At 62.8% G+C, this 20,800-nt stretch overlaps 5 protein-coding genes across 5 annotated transcripts; 2 read left to right on the top strand and 3 right to left on the bottom strand.

The window, feature by feature from the left end:
- Positions 1–742: 742 nt before the first annotated feature.
- MNEG_1440 (cysteine synthase A) lies at positions 743–2,939 on the top strand (the record flags this gene model as incomplete). Its single annotated transcript, XM_014050076.1, has 6 exons — positions 743–790; positions 975–1,130; positions 1,375–1,533; positions 1,721–1,913; positions 2,118–2,278; positions 2,556–2,939. The coding sequence occupies 6 exons, from the start codon at positions 743–745 to the stop codon at positions 2,937–2,939; spliced, it is 1,101 nt and encodes a 366-aa protein (XP_013905530.1).
- Positions 2,940–6,742: 3,803 nt separating this feature from the next.
- On the bottom strand, positions 6,743–9,402 carry MNEG_1439 (hypothetical protein; the record flags this gene model as incomplete). The annotated part of the gene is made up of 8 exons (XM_014050075.1): positions 6,743–6,958; positions 7,148–7,600; positions 7,800–7,951; positions 8,102–8,280; positions 8,430–8,500; positions 8,707–8,833; positions 9,117–9,137; positions 9,368–9,402. The coding sequence occupies 8 exons, from the start codon at positions 9,400–9,402 to the stop codon at positions 6,743–6,745; spliced, it is 1,254 nt and encodes a 417-aa protein (XP_013905529.1).
- A 1,214-nt stretch (positions 9,403–10,616) lies between these two features.
- MNEG_1438 (hypothetical protein) lies at positions 10,617–16,722 on the top strand (the record flags this gene model as incomplete). Its single annotated transcript, XM_014050074.1, has 12 exons — positions 10,617–10,742; positions 10,951–10,988; positions 11,177–11,221; positions 11,414–11,609; positions 12,886–13,029; positions 13,356–13,828; positions 14,910–14,995; positions 15,196–15,323; positions 15,471–15,561; positions 15,738–15,959; positions 16,191–16,312; positions 16,594–16,722. 12 exons carry the CDS (start codon positions 10,617–10,619, stop codon positions 16,720–16,722), a joined length of 1,800 nt encoding a protein of 599 aa, XP_013905528.1.
- A 1,126-nt stretch (positions 16,723–17,848) lies between these two features.
- MNEG_1437 (OTU domain-containing protein 3) lies at positions 17,849–19,971 on the bottom strand (the record flags this gene model as incomplete). Its single annotated transcript, XM_014050073.1, has 8 exons — positions 17,849–17,857; positions 18,144–18,247; positions 18,394–18,429; positions 18,654–18,765; positions 18,953–18,985; positions 19,202–19,297; positions 19,587–19,724; positions 19,861–19,971. 8 exons carry the CDS (start codon positions 19,969–19,971, stop codon positions 17,849–17,851), a joined length of 639 nt encoding a protein of 212 aa, XP_013905527.1.
- A 611-nt stretch (positions 19,972–20,582) lies between these two features.
- MNEG_1436 (hypothetical protein) lies at positions 20,583–20,795 on the bottom strand (the record flags this gene model as incomplete). Its single annotated transcript, XM_014050072.1, has 1 exon — positions 20,583–20,795. A coding segment is annotated over one exon (213 nt), but the record flags the coding sequence as incomplete, so codon positions are not given.
- Between the last annotated feature and the right edge of the window lie 5 nt (positions 20,796–20,800).

Genomic DNA, 20,800 nt, shown 5'->3' with positions numbered 1-20,800 from the left:
GGGGGCTTCGTGTGCGCGACAGGGATGCCATGGGCAGGATCGGGCGGGTCCTGGTGCGGGCCGCGTTTCGGTGCAATCGGGACACTGCCGGCTTGACCAGCCAGGGCGAACATGCAATGCATCAACAGACGCCACAACATCAGTGCATAGACACACCAATTGCGAGGATCAGGGATCTTCAAGTTGCTGCGTAGAGCAGTCGTTGACCATTTCCGGTGTTCGTTTGACCACTGCTTGTGCTGTGAATCTGACGGACTGTTGCTGGCTGCCCACTGCACGCTGCTCGCTGCTCCCAGCTGCATGCACCCAGAGTGACTGCATACCACAAGGCGGCATCAGTTAATTGGGGGTCTACTGGCATAGGCTGCTCGTGCTGCCCGCGCACGGCCTCATGATGGGCAGAGCGGGCGGCCCGACAAGCTGGGCGGGTTAAGCTGGGCCGGGGGGGCTCTTGTGCTGGGATAAGTCAACTTCAGTGGATCGCATGGACACTACACCGTGCAACTGAAGCTCGCGGAAAGAAGCTTTGACACAGAGATCTCGAGCGCCCGCGCCAGCTTGTGAAACTTCAAAAGAGCGTATCCGAAAGATGGATCTCGTGAAAGCGCGCCATGCCAGGGCTTTGAAGGGCGCCCAGCGCGCAGGCGTGACAGCACCGGCCCTCTATGCACCCGGCTGCCGGCGTGTCGCTGCACGCATGCGCCCGGTGGTCACGGCGGCTCCCGAAGGCTTGTGGGCAAACATGCCCATCAATGCGGACGCCACCAAGCTCATTGGAAAGACACCCATGGTGTGCTTAACGATGTGCTGATGATGAGTTCTCCTTGACGACCCACTTCCGCACTCTGCTTCGACTGCCGTCCCGGCCGCCCTGGCCGCCTCGGCCGCACCGACCTCCCACCGTGAACCCTCGCGCGATCCTGCACGCGCGCGCATGCTGAAGCACCCCCCCATGCGCGGCTCCATGCATGCAGGTCTTCCTAAACAGCGTGACGCGTGGAGCTGCGGCGCGCGTCGCTGCCAAGCTGGAGATCATGGAACCCTGCTCCTCTGTAAAGGACCGCATCGCGCTGTCCATGATCGACACGGCAGAGAAGCAGGGGCTCATCAGCCCCGAAAGGACCGTGCTGGTGAGGCACCCCTGAGAGAGGCGCCGGTCAACAGCAGACGTGTAGCAGCGCCCGCAGGCCTGGTCGAACTCAGGCTAAAATTGCAGCATGCAGATGGCAGGAGTGAGCCGTAGCGTGAGCAATGCGCAACCGGCCGCATGCGGCTACATGCGAGCCGCCTGGACCCTGGCTCTCGCGCGCTGCCTGCCGCATGTGTTCACGCCGTCGCCATGCACTGCTGTTTGGTCACCCGTCGCCAAAACAGATCGAGCCGACGAGCGGCAACACGGGCGTCGGCCTGGCTTTTGTGGCGGCCTGCAAGGGCTACAAGCTGGTGCTGACCATGCCCGACACCATGTCCATCGAGCGGCGCGTGCTTCTCAAGGCCCTAGGGGCGGAGCTAGTGCTGACAGAGGGCAAGAAGGTGCGCCCCGGTCGCCGCCATGGGCCCGTGCCACGAGGCAGGAGGGGCATGCAGTGGACGACAGGGGATGGCAACAGTGGACGGCTTCGATATGGGTTCCTTGCAGGGACAGAAACGCATGCTTGTCTGTTGACACAAGCCGCGCAGGGGTCCCTCAACACCCAACCACTGCACACCAACACCTCAGGGCATGACTGGCGCGATTCGCAAGGCGGAGAAAATGGTGGCAGACACCCCGGACGCGTACATGCTGCAGCAGTTTGACAACCCCGCAAACCCGGCCGCGCACTACGCCACCACCGGGCCGGAAATCTGGCGCGACACGGCCGGCAAGGTGGACATTCTGGTGGCGGGCGTCGGCACCGGCGGCACCATCACGGGTGACCGGGGCTGCTTTTGAGTCTGAGGGATTTGGGCACACGTGTGCACGCCCCCCACTTGGGGTGCGATGTATGCGGGGTGAGGAGGCGCGCGTCTGGGTTGGATGAACGCGCATGCAGCACGCCATGCACGCGCCGGGTGCGGCTGCCATTGCCTCCAAGGTGCTGTCCCGCGTCGTCTGCCTCGGCACTGACGCCTCCCAGGCGCTGGGCGCTATCTCCTCGAGCGCAAGCCGGAGGTGCAGCTAGTGGCGGTGGAACCGGCAGAGTCAGCGGTGCTGAGCGGCGGCAAACCGGGGTACCATCAAATCCAGGGCATTGGCGCTGGGTTTGTGCCCAAGGTGACGGCAGCAGATGAGAGCCCGGTTGGGGGGCCATTTGAGGCGGGCTGCATGCGGCCGTGGGCTGCTGGTCGCGCTGATGAGGCACTGCGCAGTCGGCAACGCGACGAGTGCAGGGGTTGCACTGGCTGCCAGGCTGACCCAATGGATGCTGAGCGGCCGGCCACTTTCGCGTCGCCTTGGGGCGCTCCCAGCCACCCCACGCGGGCCCCTGCACGCCCACGTGGCATGAAGCACGCCGTTGCGGCCGCCCGATTACAGCTGTCACCACTGCAAAACCTCCGCCGCCCCCCCCCCCAAGGTCCTGGACGTCAACATTCTGGACGAGATCATCAAGGTCAGCAGCAAGGAGGCGGTGGAGATGGCGCGGCGCCTTGCCCTGGAGGAGGGCCTCCTCTGCGGCATCAGCAGCGGCGCCGCCGTCGCGGCGGCCGTGCAGGTCGCGCGGCGGCCGGAGAACCGGGGGAAGCTGGTCGTGACGGTGCTGCCCAGCTTTGGGGAGCGGTACCTGTCGACGGTGCTGTTTAACACGCTCTGGTCCTTCGACTCAGACATGCGGGACGTCGTGCTCAGCAGGCAGGTGGGCAGCGGCGGCAACGCCCCCGCTGCCGCCGCCGCCGCGTCGCGGCCGGCCGCGGCAGGGCAGGCGCCGGCGCCGGCGCCGCCGGAGCCGCGCACCTCGTGAGCGGCCGGGGGCGGTGGCATGGTGTCAGGGCGGTAGCATGCAGGACGGGGACGCGACAACAGGCCGGGAAAGGGGCACGTGGAGCGGCGCAGGCGTGCGTCGCCCCCCTCCCCTGCTTGTCCAGATTTGCCTACCCCAATGCCGCTCGCTATGGCTGCACATGCCCGTGCCCGCCCAAGTGTTGGCTGATGCTTGCAGCGACTGGCTTTGCTGACAAGCCGACACGGGCCACGCGATCATGCGGGAGCCTGCAAGGCGCGCATCGGCAGGCGCTGATCAAGTTCGTTCCATGTTGCCCCCGCAGCTTTTACTTACATTCATACACTGGTAATGCAATCAAGTGTGTACGCGCCCATCATGGCTCCCTCAAGCGCGGTTTAAAGTATGCCCTGCCCTCTAGGGCACAGCGCCGCATCCAGTATTCCAAGTAGTTTGAGTTGTAAAGTGCCTTGTATCACGCTTATGCTGCCATCAAGAGGACCACATCCGAGCTTGCACTCACACCAGCAATATGGGGCCAGAAAGCCGTTGTTGTGGTGCATTTGAACATCAGAGGTTGGTGCGCAAAGTAGGATAACAGTCGCACCAGTATCAGTCAGGCGAAGGCTCAACACACCCAACCCTGCGGGCAAATGGCGTTCCCGCTTGTCAGCATGACGCCAGCACTGCGTACACTGATATGGATGCCAACCAAGCAAAAGCGATGCTATGCAAGCCAGCCAACAGGCCTGAAGCGCCACTGGATGCAGGCGGCAGTACAACATAACTTATCCTGCTCCCCGCTGCGGATGAGTTCGTGGCACCCAGTGCGGCATCCGTTGCATCACTTGACTTGGCAGATGCAACAGGTACGCTGGCTGCAGATCCCGAGGTTGAGTTGACCAGAGAACGGTTGACCACCACTGGTGGCACGCCGGGTGTGGTGACCGGGGCATCGGTGGTGTTGGTCGTGTTTGTCACAATACCCACGTTGTCCGGCACTCCGGATGCTGCGAGGATTGGCGGGCTCATCCCTGCAGCATTGATGCCGCCAGCAGTAGCGGAGCTGCTGCCACTGGCGCCTGCAGCGCCGGTGGATGTCACATTGGCCGTCCCAGAGACATTGGTGCCGGACGCCTGCAATAACGGCCTGCTGCCCGCATCCAGGACCTTGGGTGACGCCGCCATCAGCGGGCAGCCACTGCCGGCAGCAGTCCCAGGACAGAGGTTGATGTAAGCCACGGCTGCGATTGGGAAGCTGCACGTTGAGGTCCCGCAAGCAGGGTCGGTAGACAGAGCGAGGGCGGCGCCGCTGCTGCCTGATGAGGCGCCGCTGTTGCTGCCTGCTGCGATGCCGACCCTGACGACCGCGGACCAGACCTCCTTGGTTTCTGCGCGGCCATTCCAGACGGGCACGCAACACCAGGAGCCACTTGACGCGCCGTTTCCGCCGCCGCTCAGCGCCCATGAATGGGCGGCGATGAGCTGAGCCGCGTCTTTGGCAGTGCCGTCAGCGAGCTCCACAAGGGCGCCGGCCGGGGCTGCGAGAGGCTCGAGTGCCACGGTGCGCGCAGCCATTGCAAGCACCAGCAGCAGCTCCAGCGCTGGTGCCGCAGTTCTATGCCTTGTGACCATGCCGCAGAGCTTCAAACGTAGTGTTGTGTGGTGTCTTGCTGTGACGATGATTGTGGTGGGCTCCCCGAGGCAACGGTATGCCTGATAGTTCTGAGGCAAGGCTTGCACACGGAATGGGCTTGTGACGATGAAAAGCCTCCTGGCGAGTCCCAGTGCATCGAACGACGACCTTCTCGCAGCCTTACTGTTGTTTGTTCGCCGTCCGAGGCAAGCCGCCTTTCAACGCCACGATTGAAAAGACCGGGATGGTCACCGCACCGCAAGATTTCACACTGTAGTGTCATATGACATGTCATCTGATTTGCCATGAAGAGGGCCGGGTGCTCAAACTTGGGAGGCCCTTTGCATGAACAGCTGCGACCTCCTCCAGCTGGCTTTGCTGAAGTCTGTGCCACTACTGTACAGCAGGTGTGGAGCTACAGCAGGTAGCTCAACACCTGCAAGACCATCACGCTTGAGCTGCACACAAGCCCAGTCCTGTCGCGCCTGGCGCTGCCCTACCCTGAACCTTGTTGGCAGAAGTACACTGAGAAGAGCTCCGGCTGATCTATAATCCCACAGGGCGGGGGGCGCCATGGTGGCGCAGCGGCGCGTCCATGCGGAATGTGCCAGTGCTTGAGCAGGTGCACATCCCGTAGAGCACAAGACAACTGGCGCCGATGGAGCGCCTGCATGCGTATTGATTATAGATCAGGTGCAAGTGCTCGTACTTGCACCAGTGAATACGGCAGGTGTACGCAGTGTGCACAGTCACACCGCGAGTGCCGTATTCCTGTGGCTTGCGGATCACCAAGCACATCACCATGGCATCATTTGGTCAGAACTTGTGGGACTGATCTGCGGCACAAATCCCAAAGCTGGCCAATAACAGACTGACGATTTCTATGAGTACTCTTCAGTCACTGGCTGCAGGGGTCATAAGCCTGCAAGCGTTGGTGTCATTGCTTTGCGAGAGCAATAATGCAGCAACGCTCCACCGGAGGTTGGCGTGATTCTGATCGTAGTCAACACGACTGATACCAACACTGATATCCTGTGCGGGAGGGCCAGCATGTCTAAATACACCATTCATAGCGGCAGTGCATCGCTTGGGTACCGCTGTGGAGTGGCCCCGCTCGTAACAACTGCGCCGGGCAGCGCAGCCAGCAGGGGGTCGAGCGCCGCGTGCAGCAGCATCAGCCCCCGCGTGAGGCCCGCTGTGACCTGCAGAACGAGCTGGTAGCGCTGCGCCAGCACAGCCGCCCGGTTATCCGGGCTGAGAGCGCCCGCGCCTGACCGCCACAGCGGCCGGGTCGCGGCTGTGCTGCCAGACTCGGCCACGACCGGCATCGTCACAGTGGGCCCTCGCGGGGCGCCCGCGCGCCGAAGCGTGGCCGAATGCTGCAGCTTAAGCTGCTCCGTGCTGCTTGCAAGGGCGTCGTCCACCTCGTCGGGCGACACAACGGTCGACAGCACAGGCTGCAGCGCCTCGGACGCCTTCCCCAAGTCCCCGCTCAGGGTGCAGGCCAAGAACGCGTCCGCCTCGGCCCAAGCAGCCGCCTCAGCAGCAGACTCGGGCGATTCTGCCCTTTGCCACAGCTGCCCCCGCGGCGGTGCTGGCGACCCCACCAGCTCCAGATGCGGGGTCTGCTTACCTCCACCCTCGCTCACCAGCTGCCCCGCGGTCGCCGTAAGCGCCGCCGCCGCAGAATCATCTGCAGCCGCGCCAGCGGCCGTTTCTGACAAAGAGCCTGACGGGCTCATAATCGGGGATACCAAAGACGCTGCAGGTGACAGCAGTTGGAGTGAGCGGCTCAGGGTCTCGAGGCTTGCCGAGGAGATGGAGCCAAGGGCCGAAGCGGCGGCGTGCGCCCCAAAGTCGTGCTTCAGTGTCTCCTTGAAGGCCCAGCGGCAGAACTGGATGCAATCTCCAAGTGCAACCGCGGGCAGCGGCGCGCGGGGGCGGTGCTCCCGGCGTACGCACGACGCCATCTCCTGCGATGTTTGAGGGCGGGTGGTGTGGCAACATGCAAGTTTGAGAGGATCATGCTTAGGGAAGCGCTGCGCATGACGCGCGCATGTGCACACTCACACGCGCATGCAGCCGTACGTTACCCCTGCCAGGCGCTGGGCCTGCAGTTGCGATTGCTGCACTATGAATCGCTTCGATGGCTGGGAAGCTGGATTCACAACCAGCGAAGCTGATACCGCTACTCGTTGGGCCGGGTCCCCACCTCAAGGGCCTTCTCAGCAGCCGCCAGCGCCTCCGCGGCGACGTCGGCGCCGCCATAAGCCTGCAGCAGAGCTTCGCGGTTGCCGCCGCCGGCCCCGCGGTGGCGGCCGGCCTTGCCTACGCCGCTGAGCGCCTCAAGGTCGCCCTGCAGCCCCGATAGCAGGTGCAGCAGCTCCGCCATGCGGGCAGTTACCTGGGAGCCGCGGGGCGTGATCCAAAAAATAAAGGCCGTTGCAGAGAGCAAGGCATGGCGGAGAGGCTGGATGGCGAGTGCAAGGCGCCGCGGTCTTGGGATGCCGGCACAGGGCAGCGCAGGAGCTGACATGCGCCAAACCAGAGATATTGTGCCTAGCCGGACTGATCCCTGCCGAGGCGCCCTCACCTGCACCACGGGGCCGACCGGGATGCCGGTGCCGCGTCGCGGCAGCGGCAGGAAAAGCCTGGTGCCAAACACCGTGCCGACGTAGATCTCATACCCAGTGTTGACGAGCAAAGAGTTGACCTGCCTTATGAGCTTTCCAACTGCCGCCGCCTGCTTCACCACGTCCGCCTTTAGCAAGGCCACCCTCTCAGCCCGAGACAGCGGCATCTCATCCTCAACGTCTTGTTCCTCGCCGTCGCCGTCGCCCTCGCCGTCACCGCTGCCCTCCTCGTCCCCCTCCTCCGCGTCATCATCCGCGTCAGCTGTTGGATCAACGCTTTCGAAAAAAGCCTCCTCTTGGTCAAAAGCCGCTTTCTCTTCCTCTGCAAGGGCTGCCAGCTGTTCATTGGACTGGGCCAGGGTGTTGGTGAGCTTCGCCAGGCCGCGCAGCGCGTCGCCCAGCTTGTCGCCAATCTGGCGGCATTTGGCATAGGGGAAAGGCTGTTAAAACCAGGGGATGAGTACGAGGGAAATGCTGGCAGATAGCAGCAATGGGCTGGCTGAATGAGGTGGAGTAGTGTGCCGTCACCATACGGGCTTTGTCTGGTTGCACTGCAGGCAAACGCGCGTTTGCACACCAGGCAAGCACCTAAGAAAAAGCCCATGCGTGCACGTGCAGGCCCCAAGGACGTGCCTCCTTGGTGCTGGCGTTGGGTATCATTGTCAGGAATAAACTCATCGACAGAATGCCCAAGCACAGCCCAGTGGTGCGCCAGGTGGCTGCTGCAACGATGTAGGCGTGGCTGCGCTCTACTAGCAGAGCCACTGCGTGAGTGGCGCAAGCGGTTGGCAAAGGGGCGCTCGGGTTTATAGTTGAGGAGGTGGCTTTGCTTGCAGTCAAACAGTCAATTTATCCTCATCAGTAGCTCTGCAGGCTTTGCCGCCACGCGCCCCTGACACGCTGTCGCCACTCACCTGAGAACGACAGGGTCAATGACTGATATGAGCCATATTCTCCGTCGACCACGAATATAGAGTAGCGCGCCGCGCAGACAATGAAGGCATAAATGGGAATGGTGATCAGCACCAGCCATCTCTGTTGGTACAAGGCCACCCAGATGAATATGAGCGTGCCCACGACGTTGCCCAACAGCCTTCAACGTTGCATGCATGGGCAGGGTTGAGCGGCAGCGCGGCCGAGTAAGCAGAGCGAAGCACGGGGCTGCGCCTCCCACGATACAAAGCAGGCAAGTGCAGCTTGCGCAGCCAAGACACCAGCGCCACCCCCCACCCCCACGCACACCTCTGCGTTGTCCTCAGCACGCTCTCGCCCATATAGGGGGCCACAACCGCATTGGCCGTGAGCACAGCAAACTGCAAAAGGTCACGCCGTGAGTCATGCGAGGCAGTCAGTTTGGGAACAACTCCCGCCATCAGCACTCAGCCCACGCCATTGTGTCCCCGGTCAAGCTGCCCACGCGTGCAGAAAGCGTCAAAACACAACGCGCAGACCAGCAAGCAGAGGCGCAGTCTCGGCGGGGCAGGCGGGCCTCAGCAACTGGCAGCACAGGCACACCCACCAGCGCAGTCTGCGCGATGTTGCGCGTGCCCTCTAGGCGCTCGTCGTCCAAGGCGCCTCTTGACAGGCCCCCGAGGCCGGCTGCTAGGAAGCTGAAGAGGAGCGCGGTGCACGTGCACGGCACTGTCCTGTGTATGCATGGGAGTGGGCATGTGAGTGTGTGGTGCGCATGTGCATGCCCATGTGCGGGTCTGGGTGCGCTGGGGTGTAGGTGAGGGGAGATCATTTTGAGGCCTTTCTGTACATCCGCAGGTGAGGGAGTGATGTGCCATGGACTTGATGCCGGCGGGAAAAAGATGGACGTCTTCAGGGTGGCAGAGCATGTAATGGCGAGCCATGCGGGCTCAAATAGGTCTGCACAGCAAGATCCCTGCCCCTCGCGTGCCCTTCTGCAATCTGCAGAGTACGCACATGCCTGCCGCCTTGCGCAGCCTGTCATCAGGGGGAGGATGCATTTCATGGAGGGCGCACTTCATAAGGTGAGAGTAAGGCATGGCGAAAGCATTGCTGATAGGAAACATCAAACGACGAGGCCGCCTACACATGCACATGTGCAATGGCAGCAACCCAGCAAACGCCTGCCACCGTCCCATGTGGGCCCGGCAGCAACCCTGTGCCACAATACTTCTCAGCCTTCAGTACCCGAGCAGGCCTTGGCTCACTTCTTCAGGCGCTGATGCCACTCCTCGCTGATCATGGGCGTGTATAGTATGTATGGATGCACCAGGGCCGTGCGGGGGGCGGACGCAGCGTGAGCGGTCCAGGTAGCACCAGGGCGCGGCACGGTGTCCGCCCGCCCTGGTCCGCCGCGCTGCCGCGAGCCCGTGCGGGTGCCTAAAGCGGCTTTGATACTCAAATATTCTGCCTTGAGATCGCCTTAAATCACTGTACCGGTAAGAGTGTCACTCATCACAAGAACTGCACACCGGTTTGAAGGGACAATGAGCTTATGTTGATTGCAGCAATTTGAGCGCATATCATACTATTTTGACGTGCAAATTCGATCACAGGCTTCTTCAAGCCTGATCTGTGACGTTGAAGGAAGGCACATGTCAAGGACAATCAACCACGTTGCCAGGCACTCCGCATCGTCAGCAGCCGGTAACCAATGCTCGGCTGTGGCGGTTGCTTATAGAAGTGCTGATCGGGTGATATGGGCGGCAGTGCAGCGCCATGGGACCCGTGGGCTGGGCGCCCGCCACCGCCATGCCCGCGGCAGCGCTTGCCACGGTGGTGCAGGATGGGCTTCCGCATGGCCCTGCTGACTCTGGCCATGGCATCTGCATTTCTTTGGAGAGACACATGGGTGCATGACAGCGTCCAACCGCTGCCGGTTGGCCTCGTGTTCGTGGTGAGCGGTTGACTTGACACTGCGCGCATGGGCACGTTGCATGGAGCGCTGCAAGCAGATGACTTGCCAATCAAAGTCCGCTCAGGTATCTACCAATGCAAAACAAAATGTCTCTGGGCCATGTATCTGAGAAGGGATTAGGTTGTAGCTCCCTTGATTGCATGGCAAGCACCTGTCAGCGAGGTCGACCCTGACACGCAGACGCTCCCGCCGGAAGCCCATGTGCACCATCGGGGTTTACCCGTCCCCCACCTCCCACAGGTTGCTGGAAGCATCATCATCTCCTTTTGGAGGGCCACCACGGGCGCCCTGGTTGCCAACCTCGCCACCCGCCTGCCATGTGAGCCGGTTGCTGGCCAGCCGCAAAATGCATTATTGCATTCCAACTGGCGCCCCCTCGGCAGCACTGTATGCAGACGCTCGTTAGCGAATGTACCCTGTTCAATTGGTTATATTGTCCCAACAAAGGGGCACATTCATCAAAAATGAGGTGGAAGGCGGCCGATGGTCCCCCTGCTAATAATGCATTCTCATCCCCTGCAACCCCTCCGTGAAAAGGGATGTACCTGGCCGTGCTGCTCGCCTGGGGCGTGGCGTTTGCAGTGTCCACAATACCCTTTGCTGTGGCTGGGGCCAGCACGCTGGCTGTGTTCATCAGCACCTTCTACGCCTCTTACAACGCCACGGTGATCTTCAGGCGCGGTCGTGCTGCGCGTGCTGTGCATTCTGTTTCGTGCATGGCTCGCCTGCTGCAAAGGATGCAATCGTGTGCATTGGCCCCTGCGCTGATCGCCGCAATCTCGGAGCAAGAACCAAAACGTACCCACAAATTACGCCAGCCAACGTGCCATCCCTGGCGCCCGCCTCGCATTCACACCCCTTGATTGATTGCAGCCATACAACAATTATGAGTGGGGAATCAACAATTGGATGTGAGCCCGAAGCCGCCGGATGCGCACTCTGCACTCCTAGCGCCTGGCCACCCCACACCTGTACAACTTGCTTGACTAGCACACCTAGTGCCTGTAGGGCCAGCACTGCCAGGCCCACACTGCTTGGCATGCAAACCATCCTTGCCTGCACGCCACCCAGCTTCTCCATCTTTGGCACCTCCCTGCAGGGTGACCCTGTGGAACTGCACCTGGGTGGGCCCTGCGGAGTACAGGTGACCCTGCTGGGCCTGCACACAGGCTGGGGAATGCCTGGCCACACACACCTGTCATTGCCGGTGTCCTTGGGCAAGCCGGCCCAAGGATGCACCCCCTGAGTGTCAAGCCGTGCGCCCACGGAGCCCTCGCCTCCTCTAGCCGCACGACCGCGGCGCCGGCCATTGTGCGGAATCACCCCACCCGCGCAGGTATGACGTTTTCGCCACGATCGTGGCCCTCACGCTGATCTTCATGCTCGGCTGCTGCTCTGTCTACATCTTTCCGGAGTTTGCCATTGACAATGTGAGGCGCGACAACCGGCAACAGGCCCTGCCCTGCCCTGCCCTGCCCTACCCTGCCCTGCCCTGCCCTGCCCTGCCCGAGCCTCTGAAACCCAAGGAGCAAGTAAGCGACGGGTGCAGGCGCAGCTCAGCAGCAAAGCTTTTGTTGCTGCGCCGTCGAGGCTGGCTCATCCCTCACGCCTGGTCTACCCTCTTATGCCCTGCCCGGCCCTCAGGTGTACGCGCTGCACCACGACAGCCTCTTCTCACTCACGTGCATCTGCGCCAGCGCCCTTGGCAGGCCGCTGCCCAAGCCTCTGGCCAGGGTAGAGGACGTGGACACAGACGCAGCATTCATCCGCCTCTCAGGCACCCTCGCTGCGGCCCCTACGCCCGCGACCGCCGCGGAAGCCGCCGCCGCAGCGAGTGCAGCGCGCAAGGGCCATCACTGGCGGCGACCGCGGGACGACGACTTCGCGGCAGTGCTCAGCTGGCTGCATGGAGCGTGCGCGGCGTGGAGAGCGCGCCAGGCGCAGCGGGGGTTGCGCAACGCAGCACTGCCGCACGCAACCCACAGGGGGGGCAGCGGCAGCCGGCCGGCATCAACCCCGCAAGCGGAGCGCACGGCATTTGCGCCGCCGACGGCGCAGCGTCATGAGTCTCTGGTTGATTGCCAGGTGCATGGCTCCGCTGCTGCAGCTGCTGCTGACACCGCCGCTGCTGCAGATGTCAGTCGCAGCGGCCCGCCAGTGCAACAGCTGCGGGCAGGGGCACTGGGCGGCATGAGTCAGGAGGAGCGATCGTTTGCACAGGCAGAGTGGTTTAAAGTGGTGCGAGCTGTGGAGCTTGCAAAGACCACGCAGGAGGAGGCAAAGAGCGAGTTTTACATTTGCACAGTGTTAGGTTTCAGGTGGGCGGCGTCGTGCAAACGGCGAGTGCTGGATGGCACCGCTTGTAGCAGCGGGCCATGCGCATTGCAGGGGGCCTGGGCAGCAAGTAGGGCAGTGATGCGCGAGCCGCAGCGGCAGTGGTGATCCAGGGGCCGCTGCCTATGGAACCAGGCTTGTTTTGCGAGTGATATGGACAGCAACCCCCCAAACCTACCCATCTGTCTGGCTGCCCAAACATCGTGTGCCCCAAACGTGCAGGGTGATTATCCCTATGAGCCGCCGCCTGCCTTTTGGCAAGAAGCACCTGGGAAAGTCTGCCTTGAAGAAGCTGAGTGAGGTGCGTGCAGGCAGTAACACACACATACACATCCACACGCGCACACACACATGCGTGCGCAAATACTCGCACAAACACACAAACGCCCACAAATACCAATCCAGACTAGAAATTCGCATGTGCCCTTGGTTGATGCCGCCGCACCCGCGCGCTCACACTGCGACTCCCCACAGCGCACCTGCAGCACCGTCCTGGCTGTCCACAAGCTGACCACGCTGCTGACGCGCACCGCCGAGGCGGCGCCAAAGCTGGCAGCGACGCTTGCAGCCAGCCCGGCGTGGCGCGAACTGGAGGACGCGCTGCTGGCGGCGCTGGAGGTGAGTGCCCTGGGCCAAATATTGGCTGTGCAGGTGCCGGGTTCCAGTCGCCGGTCCAGCGGGGACTTCTGTCGCGCTTTAGCTCACCGCACCTTGCGGCATCGGGTTTCTCTTGGCGAGTCTGCCGGTGACGTGCGTCGAGTGAGTGTGCGAATCACGCCGGAGCGGGCGTGCCTGATGATGCCCACGCGCCTGATCTGCCTGTGTGGCCCGGCCCCTTAAATGGAGCCGCCGACGCCCCTCGTGCAGGCTGCCTCAGTCAATCGACACCCCTTGCTCCTACCAGCCGTCTCCTCCCGTGCCATGCCTGCTCACCTGCCCCGCAGGACGTCTGGATGTACTTTCCCTTCGCTTACAAGCCCCCGCAGCACAGGATCCCCACCGCCAACCTGAAGCACTTCCTCTCCCTCGTCCACGCCCTGCCCGCCGCCTTTCAGCTGCTGCCAGCAGGCACCGTCGGCAGCGCAAGCAGCGACCCGCGCCCCCCGCCGGCGCCCTCGGCGAGCACACCCGCCGCGCCGAGCGCAGCGCAGCACATGCAGGCGCCGCCCCTGTCGGCGCTGGCGGACGCCCCGCCGGCGCCGGCGCTGGAGGCGGGCCTTCTGCTCCCGCATGGCGTCGAGTGGTCGGAGGCGGCGGCGTCCATGCGCTGGCTGCTGCTGACGGCGCAGCTGGCAGAGTTTGGCCGCGAGCTGAAGCGGCTGCACAAGAGCGCGCGCAAGTCGTCCAAGGCGATACGGCAGAGGTCCCTGGCAGCCTGGCTGCGCGGGGAGGCAGCCAAGCGCACTGAGCCCGCCGGGTTGGGAGGTGGCGGGGTTGGGCGCTGATTACGTGCGGTGTGAGCTGTGGCAGGTGGGGCCCCAAAGTACGGGCTTGGCAGCGGGTTTAATCCGGCTCGTCGAGAGATCATGCTTCCACTCACCCCACAGATCCTGCCATTTTGTACCGGCACACTTCCCCCAGGCTTGCTGCACAGTGCAATGAATACCCGTCGCTCATATCGGATCGGGCCAGCAGGTCTTGTTGTTCGCCCCTTGCGCCCGCAGCAAGGGCTCGCAACCCACCTGGGCCACATCCCAGCTCCCTGGGGCCACTTCATCACTCGCACCGCCAGCCTGAATTTTCAATGCCTTCCCCAAGTTGCAGCAATCGAAAACACGCTGCTGGCATGTGCTTGGCAGTGTGCCGCAGGAGTGTGCATTTATCTGGCTGGCCTTCAGGAAGGCACCCTTTTGCCATGCTGTTGTTGCATGCCTATCGCAATATTGCAACTGGGCTGCACGTGCGTGAGCAGGATGTGCCCTTCATACGAGATTTTAGCCTGGTAAGGTGCTATTGTGAAAATTACGGTACCGAATGAAGTGCATACAGTGCTACTGCCACTTGTGAGGAACTCAATGTGAGCAGAGCTGCTGACCTGGACCATTCGAGGGTCACACCAAGCAGAATGTATTGCACCGGTATCAACAGTATCGTAGCGTTGCTGACAAATGATTCCTGGTGTTACGGTGACAATTGTTGACAATCAACAAAATTGTGAGATCGTGCAGAGTCACAACATTTGAAGTGGCACACACCTGACGGTGCTCCAGAGGTTCAAAAAACATACGCAAGCTTAGAATCGACTTAGTCGTGTCGTTGCTGGCTTGAAGCGCCTTCTAACACAGCTTTGACCCTATCGGCCGATTTTGACAGCGCGGCTCGGCATAAGCATGGCGTCGACCGGGTGAGGCTTTATAAGGCGGATGTACTGTCCTTTGCTTGCAGAGTGGCGCAACGGATCCGCGCGGCCGCCACGTGCCCACACAACGCCGCGCCAAGCAGGCGAGTGGTGCAAATGCCAACCACGCCACCACGCCATTCGCCTTGCCGCACCCCAGGGGCCGCGCGGCCGAGAGCAGAGCAAAGGGTGCCATCTACGGCACAGACAGCCGTCCGTTGACGCCCATCAACCACGGCAAGAAAAGTGCGGCTCTGGCGCGTGGCAACATGTCAGCGCCCCAGCAACACTGCCGCTTGCTGGTCGGCGCGCCTGCTTGTTGCAAAGGCTGCGACAACTGTGACGTCTCACTATCGTCATCTCGGCGCCTCCATGTGCGCCACGCACGATAACATGCACTGCACCCAACTAATTGTCGCCCGCCCCAAACGATCTTGACGCCACAGTGGTGGCGGGCTCCAACTGCGGCGGTGGCCTCCCTTTCGCCACATTCGCGCCCGGCGCTATCGAAGGCAACGACAAGTGGCCCACGGACTTCCACATGATGGAGAAGACCGGCAGTGTTGTGGGCAAGGTGACTGGGAGCGCGCGACTTCTCAGTCGACAGCGCCCGGCAGCTCTGCATGACAGTGTTGCATCTGACGGCCACCTTCCAGTTGCGCAACCGACCCCACGCGCGGCTGCCGGGATACCCTTCCAACGCCGCGCCTCTGGACCTCAGGTGGGCACCCAGGAAATCTCGCGGGACACCTACAGGCACCAGATGGAGATGAACCACGCCATCGACGCGGAGAGCCGCGCGCGCAACTCGGGTGCGGCGGCACACGCAAGAACGGGTGTGGACTAATCCTAAGGTGGACTCATCCTGGGGTACACCCAGCCTGAAGCTATTAGCTGCGACCAAGCTGCTCATGCTGCAGCTCCGCTTCGCTGCTACAACGCAACTTCAGCGCTCTTCAACTTGCGCCTGTGCCCACCTGTAAATCAGGCGGTCCGGCCCCTTTTGCCGCGGATTACTCCTGCCCCGCGGGCGCCGACGGTGGTGGTCGGCACCCCGCGGAGGACTGTGGCCTGCCCGCCAACAGGGGCGGCCGCGAGCCCACCGGCAAGGTGGGGGCACCGATGGGCGGCTTCGATGCCGAGGTTTACGCGACTCAGCGCGCGGTCAACCATGGCATCCATGAGAAGGCCCTCGTCAACAAGTTTGGGGGTGAGGGCACCCACCGATGCGTTTATGTGCAATGGGAAGAGAGGTCTAGGCAGAGATATCACGCTGTTGGCGGGTGCACAGAGGTGGGCGGTAGGGCTGCGGGCCTGCCAGCCAGGGGCAAGGCGCTATCGACAGGACATGCGCCCCGACCACAAGGCCATTTCACAGACATACAGCTGTATAATCCAGAAATCCACGCTCTTGCCCACAATCAAACTATGCACACCGCAGCGGCTGGCATAGATGCGTCCCACAGCGCGCCCTTTGCCACGTCGGACTCGTTCGACGAGCTGAGGCGCCGCGAGTACTACACCGCCAAGCCCAGGCGCCAGGACGAGGCGGCGTGCGCCAAGGTGTGCGCGCGCCACAGCCAGACCACCTGCCAGTGGCGACAGACAGCATGCTGCTGCTGCTGCTGCTGCTGCTGCTGCTGCTGCTGCTGCTGCTGCTGCTGCTGCTGCTGCTGCTGCTGCTGCTGCTGCTGCTGCTGCTGCCGCCGCCGCCGCCGCCGCCGCCGCCGCCGCTGGGCAACAGAGCAAACCCGACCTTGCCTTACAGACGGCCAGCTAATCGGGACCAACGGCCCCCCGCGCCCCTATCCCCCTGCTATCGCACACGCCGAATGTCCCCGCAGCCCTACAGCCAGCAGGGCTTTGACGCGGCGCCCTACAGCGCCCAGCTGCGCCACAATCACGACCACCAGGTCCAGAGCACCATAAGGAGCTTCGTCGGCAGCGGCAACATCCTGGCGCCAGGGTCATAAACACGGAATGAGAGTCTGGGTTCTTCCAACGGCGGCGTGTCTTAGCGCGTCGGCGGGGCCGGTTGCTGGATGCACGCACTGCGCGCAGCCTGGTCTGGGCTCTCCTTGACATTGATGCAGTACACATGGTGTCCAAGCGCCTGTCAGTGCATCGTGTTTGCTCTGGGTTACTTGTTTGATGGGGTCTGGTAATGTTGTCGGTTTGAAACAATTCTGTGACAGCAAGGACACTCACAATTCACCAACAGTCACTTGAAAGCAAATGTGCAGCCAAAGCAATTAGGGCATAGTTGCTGCAAACAGGCGCACGCTGCATTTATACATTGAAACATACACATGTGCTGAGGTCAAATGCTGAGCGTCGCCAGAGTTGCTGGCAGCCCTACCTCTGCCGCAGCCCCTTGGTCTAAAAGCACCCTCTGCCGCCGTTCCGCTGCCGCCGCCGCCGCGCCGCAGCAGCCCTTCCACTTCCTGCCGCTGCCGCAGGGGCAGCCCTTGTTGCGTGCCGGTTTCTTGCCCACCACCGGCGCAGACGGCCCCACCTCCACACCCTTCCTGGGTCGTGCCTTGCCTTTGGCGCCGGTCTTGGCGCTGCCTGACGGTGTGCCACTTGTGCTGCCCATGTCTGCCCCTGGAGTCTGTTGGCTGCTGCTACTGTCAGCCGGCGCTTCGGCTGCATCAGCTCTATCTCTAGATTGAGATGCCTCAGCTCCAGGGTCGACGGCCATACTGCTGCCTGCGGTGCTGTTATGAGAGGCGCTGCCCACCTGCCCTGCTTCCTGCTGTTGTTGCTGCTGCTGTTGCTGCTGCTGCTGTCCCTCAGCCTTGCCGGCTGCTGGATCAAGCTCCAGGCTCTCCCCACGTGCTCCTGCTGCGCCGTCCGCATCAGCACCCTGCCCTGCGGGACTGCCGTCACCGCCAGCCATGGCCTCTATTACGCGTTCGATGGCCATATCCACGTCCCCGCCTGCCTCCCTCAGCGCGCGCTGCACAAGCGCAGGGCTGTCGCAGCACGTGTTGGCAGCCACACGCGCCTCGTCGGCGGGTGTCCAGATGGCGCGCTCCTGGTGGGGTCGCAGGATTGGGGAGTGCACCAGCAAGCGAAGGGAGTATGGCTGTGGGTTCCTTAGATTACCTTGCGCCAAAGGGTGGCGCTTCACGAGCGCAACATAATGCACGTGCACTAATGTCCGCGTGTGTGCTCGTGCTCGTTTGTGCGTGTGCGCGTTCATGTTCGTGCAGGTGTATGTCGGGGTTTGTCTCTGTGCGCACGCGCGCGCGGATGTGTTGGTGTGTGCGTGTGTGTGTGTGTGTGTGTGTGTGTGTGTGTGTGTGTGTGTGCGCGCGTGTGCGCGTGTGCGTGCGTGCGTGCGTGCGCACGCGCGCGCACGTGCATTGCCCATGCAGAACGATAAGCGCACCTTGGCGATAGCTGCCGCAGTTGCGCCACCCGCGCCCAGCGTGATGGTCCGAGGTGGTCCCCGGGTGTAGTCATCCAGCAGCCTCACTGAGTTGTAGTGCTCCCCTGGGCGAGGAGCGAGCCAGGCGGGCCACACAAAAAAGTGAGTGTTCAGCGGTCATGGTTGGTGGGGTGAGGTGGCAGGCTGTGCTGGCTCTGACACCCGGCCTCAGCTGGTACGACCGGTATGTGCCAAGTGCGGGTGCACCCACCTCCATGGTAGGATAGGTGAATTGAGGGAGCGTGATCTGTGGAATCGACGACAATAGCAAAAGGGGTCAAGAAGGGTGCTTGAGCATTGAAACAGGGGGTGTGTCCAAGGTGGGTGCGGTTCAAGGTGGAGGCCCAAGCGCAGCGGAAAAAGAATGAGATCTGAGCATGCAGGGCGCCGAGGCTCCGCGTGCCGCCCCTGTTGCCGCATACGCACGCCCCCGCCGCCCAGGCGTGGCCGGCGCCCCCCTTCCCTGTGCACCTGGGTGGTTGCGCACCGTCCAGCGCGGCTGCCCCTCTTGATACACGTACACGTTGGCCCCCATCAGCAGCGACAGCGCCTGCAGCTCCATGTGGCCGCCCCACACGCCGTCCTGCCGGCGCCAGCGCGGTATGGCGCGCGCGAGGGCGGCCCGGGGGCGTGGCGGCGGGTGGCGATTGGAGCCCGCGCGGTGGCGGAGGGCTCCAGCCTGCTCCGTCGAGCCACGACAGCGGGCGGGGCGGCCGCAGCCGCAAACCACTCGGCCCGGGATCCAGCCCGCCCAGAGCTTTGGGTCTCACCTTGCGCATGCGTTTGATGTAGGTTTCAAAACCCTGGGTGCCAAGGCGGGCACGAGCACGATTGGGTCTCAAGAGACGCACGACGCCCCGCCACGGCAGGCCCCTGTCCAGCGCCCCAGACCAAGTCGAGCCGGCCGTCGCCGCCGCGAGAGGGAGAGGCGATGGGAGCCAGCGCCTCGCTCTCCGCAGGCCGATGGCTGCGCCCCCCCCTTCCTGCGCTCACTTGGCTGCTGGCCAGCGCCTGCCCACCTGATCGTCCTCCACAAACGGCTCAAACTCCTCGCGCCGCTCCACCATCAAATCACACGCGCGCTGCCGCAGGTCTGTGTGGCGCCCCTCGTCCCCCTGAGAGAGGCGCAAGGGGCGGCCGAGGGGAGGCGCGGGCGTCACAGCCGCTGCCGGCAGGAGGAGGGACGATGCCTCCTTGGGCCCGCTGTTCATCCACGACTCTCTTCCAAATGCAGGCGAAGGCACCTGCCATGAATTCACTTGTCTCCCAATTTGGGAGCCTGGTAGCATGCACCAGTTTGCAAGGCGGCAGGATAGCTGAGTGAGATGATGTGTTTGATATATGAGAAAGGGCCGTTGAGCCCTTGTCAGCGCTCTAAGCCTGTGCAGAGAACACAGCACACACCTCGGTCTGGTCTCCCACCGCCCTGAAGAGGCAGTTGCCGTCGGCCGTGATCTTGGCCACCCGCAGCCCCACGGCCGCCAGCTCCCGCTCAAGGGGGTCCCCAAAAAACAGGCCGCCGCCCTGCTTGCCCTTCGACTTCTGCGATTGCCGTGGGCGTTTTGATGAAGGGGGTGGTGAACATCTGAGGAGCAGGGCAGGGGCGATCAACCAGATTTACCCAGTTGGGCTGGCGTCAGCTTCAGGAGCGAGCCGCAGCCGCCATCCTCGCGCACACCTTGTCTTTCGCAGCTGCAGACGCTTTCTGGAGGCCAGGGGTTGCATCAGCGCTGCCGCTGTTGGCAGCTTTCTTCGCTTTGACTCTCTGCGCGTCCTTGGCCTTCCCCATGCCTCCTCCTCTTGCTGCGCGCAGGCTCGCGCCGCCCACGCCACGCCGCCCCCCTGGCTCTGCTGCCGCTCCAGCGAGCCCGATATGCAGCGAGCACCAGAAGGCGCTCGAATGGTGTATCGGTACTGATTAGTCAAATAAAGTCTGGACGAACTTGTTGCAGCCGAACAACCTGTAGATCTCGCAAGCCACGTGTTTACACGGAAAAAAGGGACTATAGCAATAAATTCACGCCCAAAAGGTAGGGTATATACGCAAGGGCAAGCAGGTTGGCTTCGCTCCAGGAACATGGAAGTGGTTGCACTGCTGGTGACGCAGGTGGTGACGTGGCTACTGCTGTTATGCTGCTGCTGCTGCTGCTGAAGCTGTTGCTGCTGCTGCTGCTGCTGCTGCTGCTAACTGTTGCTGCTGCTAGTGGTGCTGCTGTTGGTGACGTTGTCAGCACAGATGCCACTCTGCTTCGGCCGCAAGTATGTACTGCCACCCCTACCCATGGTGCCACACCATGCTGTTTGCTGTTCACATGGGCCTTCCTCCGGGTCAACGTTGGCCACAACAGGTGAGAAGAGCTTCTGCCGATGTGTGTTTCAAAAGCCACACAAAGGCAAGCGTCACATGTGAAGATGCGACAGGCAGTCCGCCAGGGCCAGGATGACTGGCGCGGGCACGTCTGGCAGCTGCGCCGCCAGCAGCGGCACCGCCGCGGCGGGCGGCAGCAGCCCCGGGCCCGGCCCGGCCGCCGCAGCTGCGCCTGCCACCCCTCTGCGTCCACCCTGCTGCCGCTGCTGCTGTTGCTGTTGCTGCTGCTGCTGCTGCTGGTGGTGCTGCT

Source organism: Monoraphidium neglectum (assembly GCF_000611645.1).
Source record: "Monoraphidium neglectum strain SAG 48.87 unplaced genomic scaffold scaffold00144, whole genome shotgun sequence".
Lineage (NCBI taxonomy): Eukaryota > Viridiplantae > Chlorophyta > Chlorophyceae > Sphaeropleales > Selenastraceae > Monoraphidium > Monoraphidium neglectum.
Note: the sequence above shows the minus strand (reverse complement) of the source record. Positions and strands in the feature narration are given on the sequence as shown.